The following is a 16,445-nucleotide window of genomic DNA, read 5'->3' as shown; positions in this document are numbered from 1 at the left end:
TATGCTCTATAGCTAGCATAGCTTTACTCGTTTTTGAAAATGTAGCGAAAGCTTTAGCTAAATTCAGCTGCTGCAATGCTTCATAAGAAATATCATTCAGATTAATAAGAAAGATGGACCTGTCTTCAGTATTTCCAAACATGGATATAGCCTTAAGGATTTACTTAACTCTGCCTGTATCCAATGCCTCTCGAGAGCGCTCCTTTTCAAAACTCAGACCTCAAAAACAGACTGCGCTCTACAATGGGACAAGAAAGACTCGACCACTTGACATTGATGTCTTTGGAAAATGACATTCTTAGAGCACTTTATCGCTCTAATTAAGAACTTTGCCAGGCGTAAAAGCCATTAAGAAGCCTTTTTAAAGGTAAGAATGCATTGAATGCAAATCAAATTTAAACCTAAGGCATTATTAGCCTACCTGCGCGTTTCTATTGATCAGTAGGCTATCTTATGCTTGCTCTACTTGTGAGTGGACAGAATGATGCGTGCAGCCAGGTTGTATGTGATGAATACGTTTTTGTTCTTGATGCTCAGGGCTTGTGTTGGTGAGGGAGGGGGGTTAAAGGGAGCGTGCCTGCGTCATTAGTTCAGAGTGATGTTGGCGCTAGAGTGTGGATGTTGAGTTGCTGGACCGGAGTGTGTGCGCCTGGCTTAAGAGTAGAATTGTAAATTTTGACTTATAAATATGAAACTTGGCTCAAATAATAAGCAAATTAATAATACAATATGCTGAGTTGCAGAGATTGTTACAATATAGTGAAATTGTGTGTGTGTTGGTAGCAATGGCGGGGGTGGTGTTGCTGGTGGTGGTGAGGGTACTGTTACTGGGAGGGGGGGGGGGGGCTAGGAAAATGCCTAGCCCCGGGGCCCATGGGTGCCTTAATGCGGGCCTGGGTGTGACAAGCAACTGTCCTGAACAGAAACAAGCCAGCCACGCACATAAGCCAGGCTGGACCTCGCCTGGTTTTCATGAAACTTGGTGGGGGGCTGAAGTACGGGTCAACTAACAACCCATTAGATTCTGCAGTGGATCCTAATCACGGGGTGGGTCCACGAGCTGGCCAAACACGGCCAGGACAGCCATTCACCTCCATTCATTTTTGGACTAGAATTATGCAAAAACTACCAGCCCGCTTTCCATGAAACTCGGTGGAGGTGTGTAGCATTCAACCCATTCAATTTTGGAGTGGATCCGAATCACGGGGTGGGTCCACAACTGAGTCATCAACTACCAAGGTTTTATTTATTTATTTTACCTTTATTTATTTAAGGTGACTAGTTTCAATCATTTTTCTCTTTAATATGTTTTATATATACATCAAACATCTGCCAATGATTATAACATGTTCAGAAATAGAGACAGTAATCCAGCATGAGAGCACCTGTCCTCTATAGGATTTTTCGAGAGATATTAAACTAACTTAATAGCCACCACATTAACAAAAATACCAGAACCATTAACTAAGACATTAAACTCCTGTATGTAGAACCACAGTACACTCAAGATGTCCCTTAGCATGTTCTCACGACCCAAAACAATGACCCTCTCTCCCTGTGGCATGTAGGATCTCTCTACCTGCACTCCAACAATCACCAGGGTCCCTAGCGGCCGCAGGTGGGACGTCACGTTACCCAAAGTTTGAATGTGCATTACCGGGTCGTCACAAACAGGGTCAAAACACAGGCGGGTTATCACACAGTCGGCAGGTCCCACAGTCAGAGGATGGAAGGGATTGTCGAGCCGGAGGTCACTCCTCAGAACCTTCACTTTCTGTCTCAGCTGCTGTTCCACCTGGGCTGGGGTCCTGGGTCACGCAAACAACATGGTTTTTGCAAAGAGGGATTCAAAGAAACATAAACATTTAGTATTATTAAGGTATTCTAGCATAAACGATTTGATTACATATTTGTGAGACTGAGGATCCTATTTTGTTGGTGCAGTGAACAAGACCACCTATACTTTGTAGCCAACTAGGCTAGAGGGGGAATCACCTAAAAAAAAGTCTGAAGTAGCCTAGGAGGCTAACAGTGATAGCACTTCTTGTGCTACATTCTTGTTTACATAAATATAGGGAATAAAGGGAATTAATGAAAATAATTTTAGGATAAACAGTGGAGTAGTCTGAGTATTACGGTAGACTTCCGCTCCAATTCTGACAATTTTTGATCCAACAAAATAGGTCCTCAATATCAATCCGATAGTATGGGTTACAGGATTAGCCTACCTTGTCCCTTCCAGTTGACACACATGTTGGATAGCTGAGCTCAGGTCCAAACGTCCTTCTGCTTTGTGGAGCCACCTCTCCATGTCTAGAAAGTTGTGGTCGTTGAGTTCAGAAACAATAATTTCCTCAAAGTAAACACTGGCACTTATTAAACTGAGGAGTGAGCCTGTCCCGATGGCAATCAATCTTTGCCCATGGTGCTCTCCTGGAAATTAAGCCGTTATATGGTCAGAGCAGAGGACAGCTGACATTTGAAGTTCAATTGTTAAGTTAAACAAATTCAACCCTCACCAGTAGAAAAGGTTTTGCTCAAGTGTTCCAACATAGAAGATGAGTAGAAATCGCTGGACTGGTCTCTGACAATCAAATGGTTCGATACATTGATCAATTTCCTCAAATTGTGAGAAATTGTCATGAAAGGCAGATTGCTGAAATGTATTCAACACTAAATCACTGAAAGAAAAGAAAAAACACAGAAACACAATTTTTTCCATCTCTAAGCTGGTCAACGATGTTTTGAAGTGAATCGTTCAGACTAGAGTTGTTGGGACAAAGGAGAAGCAAAAGTAAAACTAAAAACAGGTATCATCATCTGATGTTTACTGTAATCTCCACTCATCTAACTGCATTCATGCTGACTTGCATTTTTTCCTGATACATCTTGTTCCTCGGTACAAGCCTGTTGCTAGTCAGCAGCCGGCTACCAATCGTGAAGGTGTGACCAGGCGCGTGCTAACAAGCTAAACCTGCTTTTCATAGGTTTGACTCAGCCCCCACCCCTGCGAGCTCAGGGGACAACCTAACGCACCCTCCACCTCCCACCCTGCTGCCCAGCATGCATTGCATGAAACTGAGGGAGCTATCGGGAGGAGGTGAACGGAGTCGGAATTCGGCAGAACAACAGCCATTATCTCTTGAGCGAACATTTGTCACTCAGAACATTTGTCAGGCCCTGTATCTTTCTAGATTTGCTATTGAAGAAAGACACAGACAATACCAAAATACTGTGCAATTTGTAGAATAATGTGGAATTCTCCTTTAAAATTCACTGTAGACAAGATTTAGCTCTAAGATTCCCATTCCAAATGCCAAGAGCCCATTCCAAATGCACTTGCTGATTACAATGCACTTCACTACAACTGCCGTTGTAGAGAGATTACATTAGGCACCATATAATACAGTAATACTTCAATAATGTAACACTAGTACAGCAGAACAATACCATTTTCACAAAACACAATGTTTATTAACACCAAACAGAACACAATGTTTGTTAACACCAAACAGAACACATTGTTTATTAATACCAAACAGAACATACTGTTTATTAACCCTAAACAGTACGTTTGCAGTCAATGCAATGAAATTTGCTTTTCAAAGTGCCCTGACTGACTTCTAACAGGAGGAACGGGCAACTTTACAAACAACCAAAGGCAGTGAGTATCATTGCCACTGCACCTTCAGTCTCTGTTATCCAGACTGGACAAACAGACCTGTGCAGAGATCATCACTGGAGCTGCTTTATGAAGGCGGTTGTGGTTTTCTGAACTTGCCCTGCATCCAGACTCTGTGCATCACAACTTTCTTTCCCCGGTTCACCTGCAATCGCCTATCCTCCAGATTTTGAATTTCCTCCAATCCAGCGTTGGAAAATAAGCGGTGAACTTCATCTATGGAGAGACAAGACACAAGTAAAATAACACCACCATAGAATGTGAAAAGCCTTTTTACATTCTCAGAGGAAGAGAGTTTAGAAGTCATATTAACCTTTTGTAAAAAAGTAAACGCAAGTTCCATCTCCTCGTGTGTAGAAATTCTCAGACAAGCACCTGCCTGTTGGTCAGAGAATAGAACCTCATCATCATAATTTGATAGATTATCAGTATCAATTAAGAATCCACAGTATAATTCATTGTGCGTATGTGTTTATGTGTAGTGAAACTGTCATGAATCGATAACATTTCCCATTTTTTGGTATCAAAACGAAACAATTTCAAAATGCTGCACTTTCAAGTGTAGAGGAGAACCTTTCTTAAAGCGGAGTTGTGTCAAGTCATATCTGCCATAGTCACGGAACAGGAACATCCCTCCAGGCTTCAGCAATCCAGACAGCCGATTCACAACTCCTTGGACTCTGTCAGACAAACAAGTGTCAGGAGTCCTTTTTCTTTATTCTATTAAAGACAGTTTGTATTCTGATTTGATCAAACATTTGGAGCTCATATCCACATAGGCTGCTTAGTCAAACAAATCTCCAACCCTAAAATCCTATCTGGACAGTGTGAGACTGGAGACTGGACTAGAGAGGCGGAGTTGACAACAGCGTTCAGACAAAGCTTGAGGACAGAGGGCCGACTCCATGTGGTGGTAGGTTCATGTGTGTGTGTGTGTGTGTGTGTGTGTGAGAGAGAGAAAGAGAGAGTGAGTGTGTGTGCGTGTGTGTGTGTGTGTGTGTGTGCCGGTGCTGTGGAGGGTGGATGAGGGGAGCTGGCAGGTGATAAATGGGGTTAGGCGGTCCAGCCTTTGTCTCCTAACCTTCACCCACCTCCGGGGTTGAATGGAGGACAGCACAAAGACCAGCAGGACCACGTCCAGGCTCAGAGGAGGGAAGGGAAACGAGGCGCCGTCCTCACAGACGTCCTGGATGAAGGCGTGACACACAGATGAGTCGTAGGCCGGATGCTCCTACATAGAACAGAACGCACGATAAGAACAAGTCTACTGCATTTCTATATTTTAAGCCAACAAACGAATTACCATATAAGTCACATTCACATTTACTGTTTTTGTAATCTCAGTGTCTTCTGACTTTTACATCAGAAGAGGGTTAAATGCATAGCACTACATAGAAGACGTGTACTTGTAAGTGATGTATATCATTCACACAAAATATTATTAGGATGGTTTGTACATCTGTTACTAATCAAGGTCTCCCCCAAAAAAACAAACACACATACTGTATGGTTATTAATGGACATACTGTATGTGGTTATTAATGGACACACTGTATGTGGTTATTAATGGACATACTGTATATGGTTATTAATGTACACACTGTATGTGGTTATTAATGGACATACTGTATATGGTTATTAATGGACATACTGTATATGGTTATTAATGGACACACTGTATGTGGTTATTAATGGACATACTGTATATGGTTATTAATGGACACACTATATGGTTATTAATGGACATACTGTATATGGTTATTAATGGACACACTGTATATGGTTATTAATGGACACACTGTATGTGGTTATTAATGGACATACAGTATATGGTTATTAATGGACATACTGTATGTAGTTATTAATGGACATACTGTATGTAGTTATTAATGGACATTCTGTATGTAGTTATTAATGGACATGCTGTATGTAGTTATTAATGGACATGCTGTATGTAGTTATTCATGGACATACTGTATGTAGTTATTCATGGACATACTGTATGTAGTTATTAATGGACATACTGTATGTAGTTATTAATGGACATTTGGTATATGGTTATTAACAGACATACTGTATGTAGTTATTAATGGACATACTGTATGTATAGTTATTAATGGACATTCAGTATATGGTTATTAACAGATATACTGTATGTAGTTATTAATGGACATACTGTATGTAGTTATTAATGGACACACTGTATGTGGTTATTAACAGACATACTGTATGTAGTTATTAATGAACATACTGTATGTAGTTATTAATGGTCATACTGTATATGGTTATTTGTCTGTAGGCCTAACTACATTTAAATAACTACATTTGGATTGCTTAAAAATTTCTTGATTGATACAGAGCAACAATAATGTCAAATCCTATTCTACAGTACTGCGGCACTTACTGTACATACACCAATGTTATTATGATATTTATTTGTTACAATAGATACAGTCAGGCTAAAGGGGATGACTCCACTTCAACACCTGCAGACACATAATCTGACTGAGAATCTCAGGAGGAGTTTCTATGGAAACAGAGCAATGTATCCGCTCCATCACACACGCATGCACGCACGCACGCACGCACGCACACACACACACACACACACACACACACACACACACACACACACACACACACACACACACACACACACACACACACAAAAGCTGCAGTGCTAAGACCTACAGTACAGGGGTACTCATTGCATAAAAGTAAGAATTTCGAAAACCCATTTCAAATGACCAATAATGGGACCAAACCAAACCAACCGCTGAGAAAATTGGCATGAAGATGCATATCAAAGTGCAAAAAACATGTTGTCATTATCAACTTGTGGCTGTCATATGAACTACAGTAGCAGATCTCTGTTTTTGCATGGTAGCATCCAAGGGATTACAGCGGTCATGTGGCCATGGCAGGCAGAGAGCTTTATGTCAAAATTCATGACTGTTAAGTGTTCAGCTGCCAGGGCCTCCTGGTAGTTTGGGCCCCATTCCAAATCAAATCAAACTTTAGGACATTCACAGAGGCGACACAATGTGCTTCACAGAAAATAACAATACTATTGTGCGTTCAGTTGAAATAGTTAAAAATGATAGCATAGCAACACAGCCCCTGGTACCTAAAACTACAAACACTTGTCTTGCTAGTGCTTGTGTGCAGTCCCTAGATTACACACTATGATGAGGGGAGGAGGTTGCAATTTCCTGAACCTACAGTACCTCTTCAGTATGCAATAGTAAGAGTTCACCTTGACCAGCTGGACGGCCTGGTGGGAGAAGTCACAGCAGTATAAGAAGGCTCCTGTGCCTCTGGAAGACAGCACACAAAGGAGTCCTGCATCATTAAACACATCATCAAATCACAACTCCTACAAATGTGTGATTACGCAAAATATAAACCCTTTCCACCAATTGCATGGGCAAGATATACTTGGGGCAATTATAGGTACTGTGCAGTAGCTTACTGTATGCATTTACACTTTCTAGTAAGAAATGACCCCTATACTGATATCATCAGGGTGATGATTATTATAGCGACTAACTGCTAGGAAACATACAGTAGACTACATTTCCCTTCTTATCAAGAGCCATTTATAGGATAATACACAAACTAAGGTCAAGGTTAAAATCCCTCTGCCTCCTCATTATTTTTTCCCCTCCAAGCCAAGTGGTCTGGACATAATGTTCTATGCCATATTAGCATTACGTCACACTTTGGTACTAGTAGTCTTCTTTGAAAACAAATATCAATCAAATTCCCCCCCAAGAAAGACATCAGATTCACATTTTAGAGTTCAGAGCTTGGGTCTTAATATAAATGATTAAGGATTAATATGCCACAAATGATAGGTAGTACATACAGGACAGTTACGTACTTTATCGAACTGACAATGGGAAAGACACTGTTACCAGCACCACATCCAACCTGAGGAAAAGGGGAGGATACACTTCAATAATATGCTACAAAGGGAAACCCACCTATACAAAAAAAGGTACTGTATGATATACACCCAATTCAGCACAAAATTAAAATGTACCTCCAAGATCCTGAGAGTCGCATGTTGTCCTGGGAAAGAGTCTGTCCGCTGTGCAGTCTCTGTGGTCAGTGTCCAGGAGGGCTGGCTCTCATAGGCCTCTGCATTGCCCTGGTTGTGAGGGGATGCACGCTGTTGCTCACTCTGCGTGCCCCTGCCAGACACGCCTGGTTCCTGGCCTGGGGTCCGCAGACCACGTCCACCCCCCTCGCTGCCAGCCCTGTCAGGCCACAGAGGAAGAAGCTCTGGGAACTCCAGGAACAGCCACTTGCGATCTTTGAAGAACTTGTTCTGGTGCGTTTCGTAAAAGTTGTCCCAGTATCTACAAGCGCCTGTGTCGTATTTGCCTGAGTGAGGGGGGGGGGGTGTCATTGGGGTGGAGGAAACATTAGTAGGTTGGACAACTTCATCAAGATCAAGAGGGGAAAACATGCAGGATTTATTTTAGGAAATTGCTGCTTTCTTGCCTTGCTCCTCGACAGGAATTCTCATGCTAGAATTTTCTTCTGCTTTTTGTCTGGCTTTCTTTTCCTCTTCGGCCGACCACTGCACATGGTCCCTGTTACGCACAATCATTTCAATAGTTTGTCCAAACTGCCACCATTATACTTGACGGATGCACTTGTCTACTTCACCACATGGATTTCAAAGCATATATGTTTCCAACTATATTTCGGGAGTGGACACAGTGGTGTAGTGGAGGGTATACGGAGGTAAACGGAGTATACCCACTTCTTTATCCATGGACCCACAGTATACACACTTCTTTATCTATGGACCCACAGTATACACACTTCTTTATCTATGGACCCACAGTATACACACTTCTTTATCAATGGACCCACAGTATACACACTTCTTAATCTATGGACCCACAGTATACACACTTCTTTATCCATGGACCCACAGTATACACACTTCTTTATCCATGGACCCACAGTATACCCACTTATTTATCCATGGACCCACAGTATACACACTTCTTTATCTATGGACCCACAGTATACACACTTCTTTATCCATGGACCCACAGTATACCCACTTATTTATCCATGGACTGACATTATACCCACTTCTTTATCTATGGACCCACAGTATACACACTTCTTTATCCACCACTAATGTAAAAACAGTAACATTTCTGCTACAGTATGCCCACTTCTTTAGTCAGCGTATACCCACTTCTTTAGTCACCACCACTACACAACTGAGTGGACATGTGAGTGCACACTTTAGGAAAGGGTGGGGATGTGGGATTTAAACATAATATACATTTAAACATAATATACATTTATCAATACATTGTTACACATTGTACAGTACAACTAAGCTGTATTGAACTCCAAAAGATCATCTGTGAGGACAAGACATATGAAAGGTCACAAGCTAAATGCAAACATACCACATATTGTGCTGGAAGATGTCATCAGGATTGGTCAGAATCCTTGCTCCGAGAGGAGCAGGAGGTCGACCCCTTGTGCTGTGTAATCTGTAGGAACACCTGCCCAAACCCATGGCCACTGATGCTAGTGATAGACTTCGTAAACCACACATTTCACCTGTGAAGTTGAACATAGAGGTAAGTAACTAGTTAATCGGCTATATGACATTATTGTAAATAGTTATATGTACATCCCTATAAACTCATTGTAGGCCTACCTACATAACCCATGGAAAATGGTGGATTTATAACATGAGAATTAACAGCTTTCTGTCTGGTCTTCACAGATCTGATAGGATGCACAGGAAAGAAACTTCGACAGATCTGGGAGGTGGCATGATCTACAGCACATAACTAGGGAATAGCTTTTGGAATGTGTAACGTATTTGTGCAGTGTCACTGTCCGGCATATTATTCCATCAAGGATGGATGGCTGAACTTTCGGAAAAAGGACTACAAAAATGGAGTAAAAGCCTAACATCCACAAGAAGGCGGTAATAAGCGGAAGCGTCAAGTCTAACACAATATTCACAAGAAGAAGACGAACAACTACAGTAGTCTACTCACAGTAGGAGAATCTGCGGCTTGATTTCTACTGCCTACAGCGCGTCTATCAAGCGTTTTTATAGATTTGTAGAATTGCACACTGCCATTTGTGGACTGCATGTTCCAAACTGCACTCAAGTATAGCTAACTACTAGCCTGCTACTAGCTAAGTCTCAAGCTTGCTAGTTAACCGTTAGCTAGCTAAGTTGCCGACAGTCCTGATTATATCATCAGTCGATCGAGAATGTGACCTTCATATCCACACGTCTTCAATATTTCTAATTTTCTTGTGAATTAGTCATTGAAGGTAAATCAAATCCTGCATTACCTTTGTATTGTGTAGTGTAGCTAACGTTAGCATAGCAAGCTGACTTGTTCTCGTCTTGTTCTGGCAGCCCTCCCCGTGCACTGAGCGCCACCTAGCGATGACTGCAGGCAAGACTCTGACCCGGAGGAGGAACGCTGCTGACCTCCTGAGCTGGAGATGTCGAGGCATCTCGGATGCTGGGACTTTGTCAAGACACAATCTGAGGATTCTTAAAGGCATTGTTCTTCAGGTATGTGCAATAGGCCTGCCCTACAGTGTAAGTTAACGTTGTGTAATGTCATGTGTTACTTTTGTGGCTATCTTGCTCAGGGCTGCTTTGTAAAAAAGATCTAATCTCAACAGAATTTCCCTGGTTAAATAAAATTTAAAAAAAGTAATAGCCTACAGTAGTCTCACCAAGTTTTTACATGAATCCACACTATAATGTGACCAAAGCAATTACAATGCAGATATTGTAACTACAATTTTAATACTTATAGCTGATTACTGCCCAAGGCAACTTCGTATAAAATGTGATCAAGAAATTAGGTGCTAAAATCTTTTTCTTTTGCCAATTCCAGGATAACAGACATTTCGTGAAAGTCTGGACCAAGACTTCAAAGTCCTCAATATGTTGTGAAAGTGGGAGGATTTATTTTGAAAATTACCAGCGTTGCTACAGTTGGTAATCTATTTGAACAATCCTTTTTAACAGTGCATACTGTTTCTTTTCGATTCATGAGCATGTAGTAGAACCTGCAGTTATTATTCTACATACAGTTCTATGTGGTAATGGAATGAGGACTAGGGAAGAGTGGTTCCATTGCTCATCGAATTACCGCTCCATTTCAGCCTTCCATCTGAACCAAAGCTTCTGTATGAGCTGCCCAAACGGTCCAAAACAGAGAAGATTGAAGATGCGCTACTTTGTCAGAGCCCACTTGTAAGTGATGTTCTCTCCTCTTAACCCGTCTGGTCGCTGCATGTAACAGGTCTGAACAGCTCAGCATTCCCAAGAGGTCACACAAACACCATGTTCCTAGTCCAGAGTCATAGGGGAATATTCTCAAGAGGTCATACGAACACCATGTTCATAGTCCATAGTCAGTTCTGCGTTCCGAATCACACACTTCCATACTACAGTATGCCAAAAAAGTTGTAGTATGAAAGATGTAGTATGTCCCAATACATAGTATGTCACATGCAGTATGGCAAAAATACCAGGATGTCCTACTACATCCAGTCGTTTTTTGCAGTATGCAAGCCAGCAACATTTTCTGGCTATTCTGACCCACAATCCTGTGCACAGTGGAAATTTCATCACATGTGTGAGTTGTGACAACTGTGGACAATTTAATGCACACTAATGTGCAAAGTGTACTTTCTAGGGGCAGCTGTAGTACAGTCGGTACTGGTAGTAAAAAGTAGAAGTATGCGATTTGGAACGCAGCCTCTCTATCAGACATATTGTAGTACTACACAACCTGCCGGAAGAGGTCAGCATTTTGTAAAAATATAAATACAAAGGTAGCCACTGTTACAGAACAATTCTAAAGGGTACATATATTTCAAAAAAATCTGAATTAGGCTATTAAACAGGTAAATTGACTTTTTTATATTGCAAATGTGAGTGATTGATTCTGAGATGCTATTGATTAGTTCTGTGCTATTGAAAAGTCTTGTGCAAGCACTGCCCTGGAGACCCTGATGAAGGCAGCTTGCTCACAAAAAGTTGGCAAATAAAATGACTGCATGGGAGCATTGGAGTGTGCGACCTCTCAATGTTAGATTATTATATGCCCTTGGGTAACTTGCTGTCAAAAGACTTTATTTACTAACTATCTCCATCTCTAAAATGTGTGTTATATCTCTCAGGACAAAGTGTTGCCCACATCATTCGACCACAAACCCTGTCTCTTGGCTTTAACTGCCAACAACTGGCTGTATCGCCTCTCAGTGGAAACAGGAGAGCAGCTGCAGAAAGTTTACCTGTCTGCACACCACAAGTTCAGGTACAATTGTTGTATGAAATGACAGAAAAAAGGCTACATACGTATGCGATTTTGTTCATTAATTAAACACCAGTTGGGTGTCTCATGTGACTTGTTAAGCTCTGTGTTATAAGCACCCATACATTAATTGATTTGCTTTATTTATTTTATAAACATGAGCTGTTCTTCAATAGATACATGAGCTGGGATGTCGATCAGGAGACGTTTTATGTGAAGACCATGCTCAGTAAAGTGACGCCCTTTTCACGACAGGTTTGTGCTGAATCAGTGTTGTATTATTCACTTGGAGATTGCATCTCATCAATTTATTGTATGACTTACTTGACATCAATTTAGATCTTAAAATACACCTTTAAATCTTTAACAGGCAGGCATCAGCCACGACACCCTGATGTACCTCGCTGTCTTCAACGTTTTCCCCCTGCGACTTGTGGGTTCTCTGGAGATAAACAAGAGTGTACGTATGAAAATTATTATATTTTTATTTTCCCCCTCCATGATTATCATTGAGTCTTGTTATGAATTTCACATCTATGTCATTACAGGTATTTGGTAGCAGTGTCATTGATGTCAGTCTCTCCCAAGGAGTCCTTGCTGTTTCTCACAGCACCAAGCATGTGAAGCTCTATAGCTTCGAACACATTGTGAATAAGGTATTGATTTATGATAAACAATAACTTGTCTACATTTCATCTGTGTTGTTCATAATGCTCTATTAAGGCTGCTGTAGACTCTTGTTTTAGTTTTTTAGTCACACCCTTGATAAAGATGAACAAGTCTGAAAACCCTGTAGTCTGAGAAGCCTTTTCCCTGTTCCCTGCCAGTTCATGACAAAGGGATGGGAACTTGGAGAGCAGTGTCACGTGGACAGCGCTAAGACTGTGGGAGAAGCTCCATATGGTATTCCTGTGAACATTGACATCAAGGGTAGGAAATACTCATTCTGTTGGTCAGAAATTCCACCCACCTATCCCCTATCTATTAAGCGAATGCGTTTGAAATGCTTATTCAAGGGACTTTGTCTGGTGCTTACTCCACAGATTGCCCCCCAGTGCTGTTTGAGTTGAAGTGCTTTAATAACGGCATACAGATCGGAGGCCATCCATGGCATTTCATCTATACCCCACGCCAGGGGGCGCACCACATCTGCTCACTCAACGACAACACACTGGTACGATCTTTATCTGTCTAGACTAGACCTAGTCTATACATTATGATCTGTGTGAGTGTATTCACTCTGTTGATTCAATATCCTGCTGCAGCACTGTAGTTCCATGTAGCGTAGGTGAGCCCTTTGAACATGTCACTTTAGGAAAGACACAGGTGCTTAAGACAGTTATTGTCTTCAGCTGTCAGAGAGCCATTATATGACGGAGGCACATGGTGTAGATTGACATAAAATCCCCAATTAAAGGGCTGTGTCTAGTGTTAAGTGTATATGTTAGTAAACTGCTTTGGAGAAATGTCATACTATCAATGGCCAGATTCTTAGATTGTATAAGAAATGTAGATCTTTTTTCCCCAACACATCTCATGACAATCGTGAGAATCTCAAATAAAGTTGTGTGCTACTTACCCCTTGGCTCCTCTGCGGCCATCAGAGTCAATCGTCAGAGTCGACGTTCTACCGTAAATGAACCTTCGCAATTATCTAACGTCGGGCGTATGTTCTGTGCTAACTGGCGAAACTAGGTGCACAATGGAATTCAAGACATGAAGTGCTGTTCTCTGGAGTCTGACTGGATCTATTTCCACCCTGACGACTCAGGAAGGATCATCCATGTTGGGCCTAGCACCATAAAGTGAGTTAATAAAACTAACAAAGCGAGTTTCTTTCCTCAATTTTCACTGCTAGACAGCAGTAATCTGGAATAATTGTCTGAAAACATCACAATTCTTCATATTTTTGTTTGAATTTGTTCTCCAGCATGCTCAAAATCCGCAGTGAGATAGAGAGTGGCGGGTCGTCTGGTGTGTTTCAAGACTTCTCCATCACAGCTCATCGAGACCACAAGGTGAGTTTGATTGTCAGTCAGTCCGTTCGTCCGTCCGCCCCCCCCCACCACCCATAGTACCAGAATCCACCACAAAAGGGGTGCCCTTTCAAATCATTTTTCCATTGACAAGTACATTTTAATTTTGACATTATAAAACTATGCTTGGTGTCTCAGTATATAGTGTAGTACAAGTTTACTCAGGAAAACATGTACTTTCTACATCCGCAGAGAGCAGAGCTTGAGGTGATTACAAGCGCTAGTCAATATCCATTATATTGGACTTTAGATCATACAGGTGCCTGGACTTCTACACGTAAGAATCAGAATTCCTTTTATTATAAAAACCCTCTACACTTACACATTCATCAACTGTACATCCTGATGACATGCATCATGGGTGGGGGATGACAGGTTTACTGTGCACTTGCTTACAGTACGCAATATTATTCTGGCATTTGTTTTGAAAGTATATTAACACACTGTCTGTGATACATTGTGTTATTCAAATGGTGGTAGGTTGAGAGTGGACGGTGAACAGTTCTTTAGCTGAGTTTCAAACGGGGTCAAAAAGTTTGAATTCCCTCGTAACCTCCCTTGTTCTCCGCAGGCAGCCGCCCAGGTCACTGTGACATCATCAGGCCGCACGGTGAAGAGGAGATTCCATCAGCTGGATGACGACCCAGAACAAGAGGTACCTGACATTTCTACAATCTGCATCTAATCAGTCTGAGATATGGGAAAAGCAAACAGAATGTTTCCTGACATGTCAGCTCATTTTGCTGGCATTTTGTCATACCCTAGCTGTATTTGCAGGGCATCAAATACAGTATACAGTAAAAAGTTCCATGGCTGTCTTGATAAAAGACTGAAATAAATCGTAATCGAATTTGTCACACTAATTCAGTCACATTGATGGTGTACATTACAAACAAGCTATTGCTCCTGATCGTTTTTCTTGTTACTTGCTGTGGCTGTAACCTCCTAGACATTCCGGATAGTAGAGTATGAGGACGAGCTGGACCTCCTGTCAGTGGTGGAGGCCACCAGCAGTGGGGAGGAAGGACGAGCCCACGTCAGACTGCATGACAACCAGACTGGGGCGCTACTGAAGAGGGTTCCCCTCATGGAGTCATGGGACGAGGTCAGTAGCCCCAGAATACTTAGGGCACATGCCGTGTCTGAAATAGGCCTACTTGATTATAATGTAAGGTTGCCTGATATGCAAGTTGTTCAGAGGGAATTATTATTGATGAATGATTTGAATAATGAGATTTATTTCTTGTTTCAGACCTACAGACATGCATTGTTCTTTGATAAAGACACAATTGTTCACATTGAAAAAACGAAGACTAACCACTGCTGCAATGTTTACAAAATCAGAGCCAAGTCGGAGGAGTCAGAGTGAATAAAGTGGATTTATGGATTTACTTCTGCCACAGTACTTGTATTTTGATTCATTGTTAATGTGAACTGCACTATAGCCTGTTATGGAGTTAATTCCTCCAGAAAGTTGGGATGAGTTTTCGTTTTCTTACCGTTTTTCAAATCTGATTTTTGGTCATTACTGGCTTTGGGTTTAACAAGTGTTTGAAGCTACTTGATACTTTTTAAATACTTTTGTAGATTTTGTAATAAAATTGTTTTTTTTCTTTTATATACTTTTGATACTGGTTGTGGCTAGTAGCCCACAGTGGCAGCTGGATTCACCCTCTTTGTTTTGATATAGGAGGAGAACGTTTTGATATAGAGGGAGAATGTTTTGATGTAGGATAATGTTTTGCTATAGGATAATTGGGTCAAATGTAACACGGTGTAGCCTAACTCAATTTCAAGCAATCAGAAACAGCTATAATTATATTACTCAATCTGTACATGTTCAATTAGGTCGGTCCTGCCTGGAACAAAACAGCTCATATTTGGAAGATTATCAGATTTTATGTCAAAGGGTATGTTTTTGGTTTAAGAAAGTAAACTTTAATTCTCCTTGAGTTTAATTCTAATTCTAATAACATTTAATTCAAAATATTTTTAACTGCTGCTCTGAGAGTTGCCAATGAACGTAGTCATATCATTTTGATGCCTATTTTATTAGCTAACAGCCAATATGACTAACATGCTAGTTAGGAGGTTTTGTCAGCTGATGGCAGTGGGGTCAAGTCTAACTCCACCTGACCCTCCCTGCTTTCAGCTATGACCATGCTCATCACATATGCTCATAATGGCCTTAAATTGGTGATTGTCTGTTAAATAAGCTAATAAATGTTGAATTAAGTTATGAAAAATGTTTTTAATGATTTTAACGACACCCGTTCTCTACAGAAATGCCTGCAGTAGGTCCAGGTTTTTGGCGGATTTTGTTATTTTATGATTATGTAACTTTGTTGTTGATTCCGTGGCAATTCTGTGGCAACTACGCTA

At 41.1% G+C, this 16,445-nt stretch overlaps 2 protein-coding genes across 2 annotated transcripts; one reads left to right on the top strand and one right to left on the bottom strand.

The window, feature by feature from the left end:
- Nucleotides 1-3,749: 3,749 nt before the first annotated feature.
- Nucleotides 3,750-9,239, bottom strand: mettl8 (methyltransferase 8, methylcytidine; the record flags this gene model as incomplete). Its single annotated transcript, XM_084442930.1, has 9 exons — nucleotides 3,750-3,898; nucleotides 3,996-4,061; nucleotides 4,256-4,362; nucleotides 4,774-4,913; nucleotides 6,939-6,999; nucleotides 7,566-7,615; nucleotides 7,728-8,071; nucleotides 8,192-8,283; nucleotides 9,127-9,239. The coding sequence occupies 9 exons, from the start codon at nucleotides 9,237-9,239 to the stop codon at nucleotides 3,750-3,752; spliced, it is 1,122 nt and encodes a 373-aa protein (XP_084299056.1).
- Nucleotides 9,240-9,715: 476 nt separating this feature from the next.
- Nucleotides 9,716-15,432, top strand: dcaf17 (ddb1 and cul4 associated factor 17; the record flags this gene model as incomplete). The annotated part of the gene is made up of 15 exons (XM_084442929.1): nucleotides 9,716-10,018; nucleotides 10,107-10,268; nucleotides 10,600-10,703; nucleotides 10,871-10,961; nucleotides 11,894-12,030; nucleotides 12,204-12,282; nucleotides 12,398-12,487; nucleotides 12,576-12,683; nucleotides 12,855-12,957; nucleotides 13,071-13,201; nucleotides 13,723-13,832; nucleotides 13,958-14,045; nucleotides 14,635-14,718; nucleotides 15,013-15,168; nucleotides 15,316-15,432. Exons 2-15 carry the CDS (start codon nucleotides 10,137-10,139, stop codon nucleotides 15,430-15,432), a joined length of 1,530 nt encoding a protein of 509 aa, XP_084299055.1. The 5' UTR covers nucleotides 9,716-10,018; nucleotides 10,107-10,136.
- Nucleotides 15,433-16,445: the final 1,013 nt, after the last annotated feature.

Source organism: Borostomias antarcticus (genome assembly GCF_949987555.1).
Source record: "Borostomias antarcticus genome assembly, chromosome: 9".
Lineage (NCBI taxonomy): Eukaryota > Metazoa > Chordata > Actinopteri > Stomiiformes > Stomiidae > Borostomias > Borostomias antarcticus.
The sequence above is the reverse complement of the archived record's forward strand: the minus strand, read 5'-3'. Positions and strand labels throughout refer to the sequence as shown.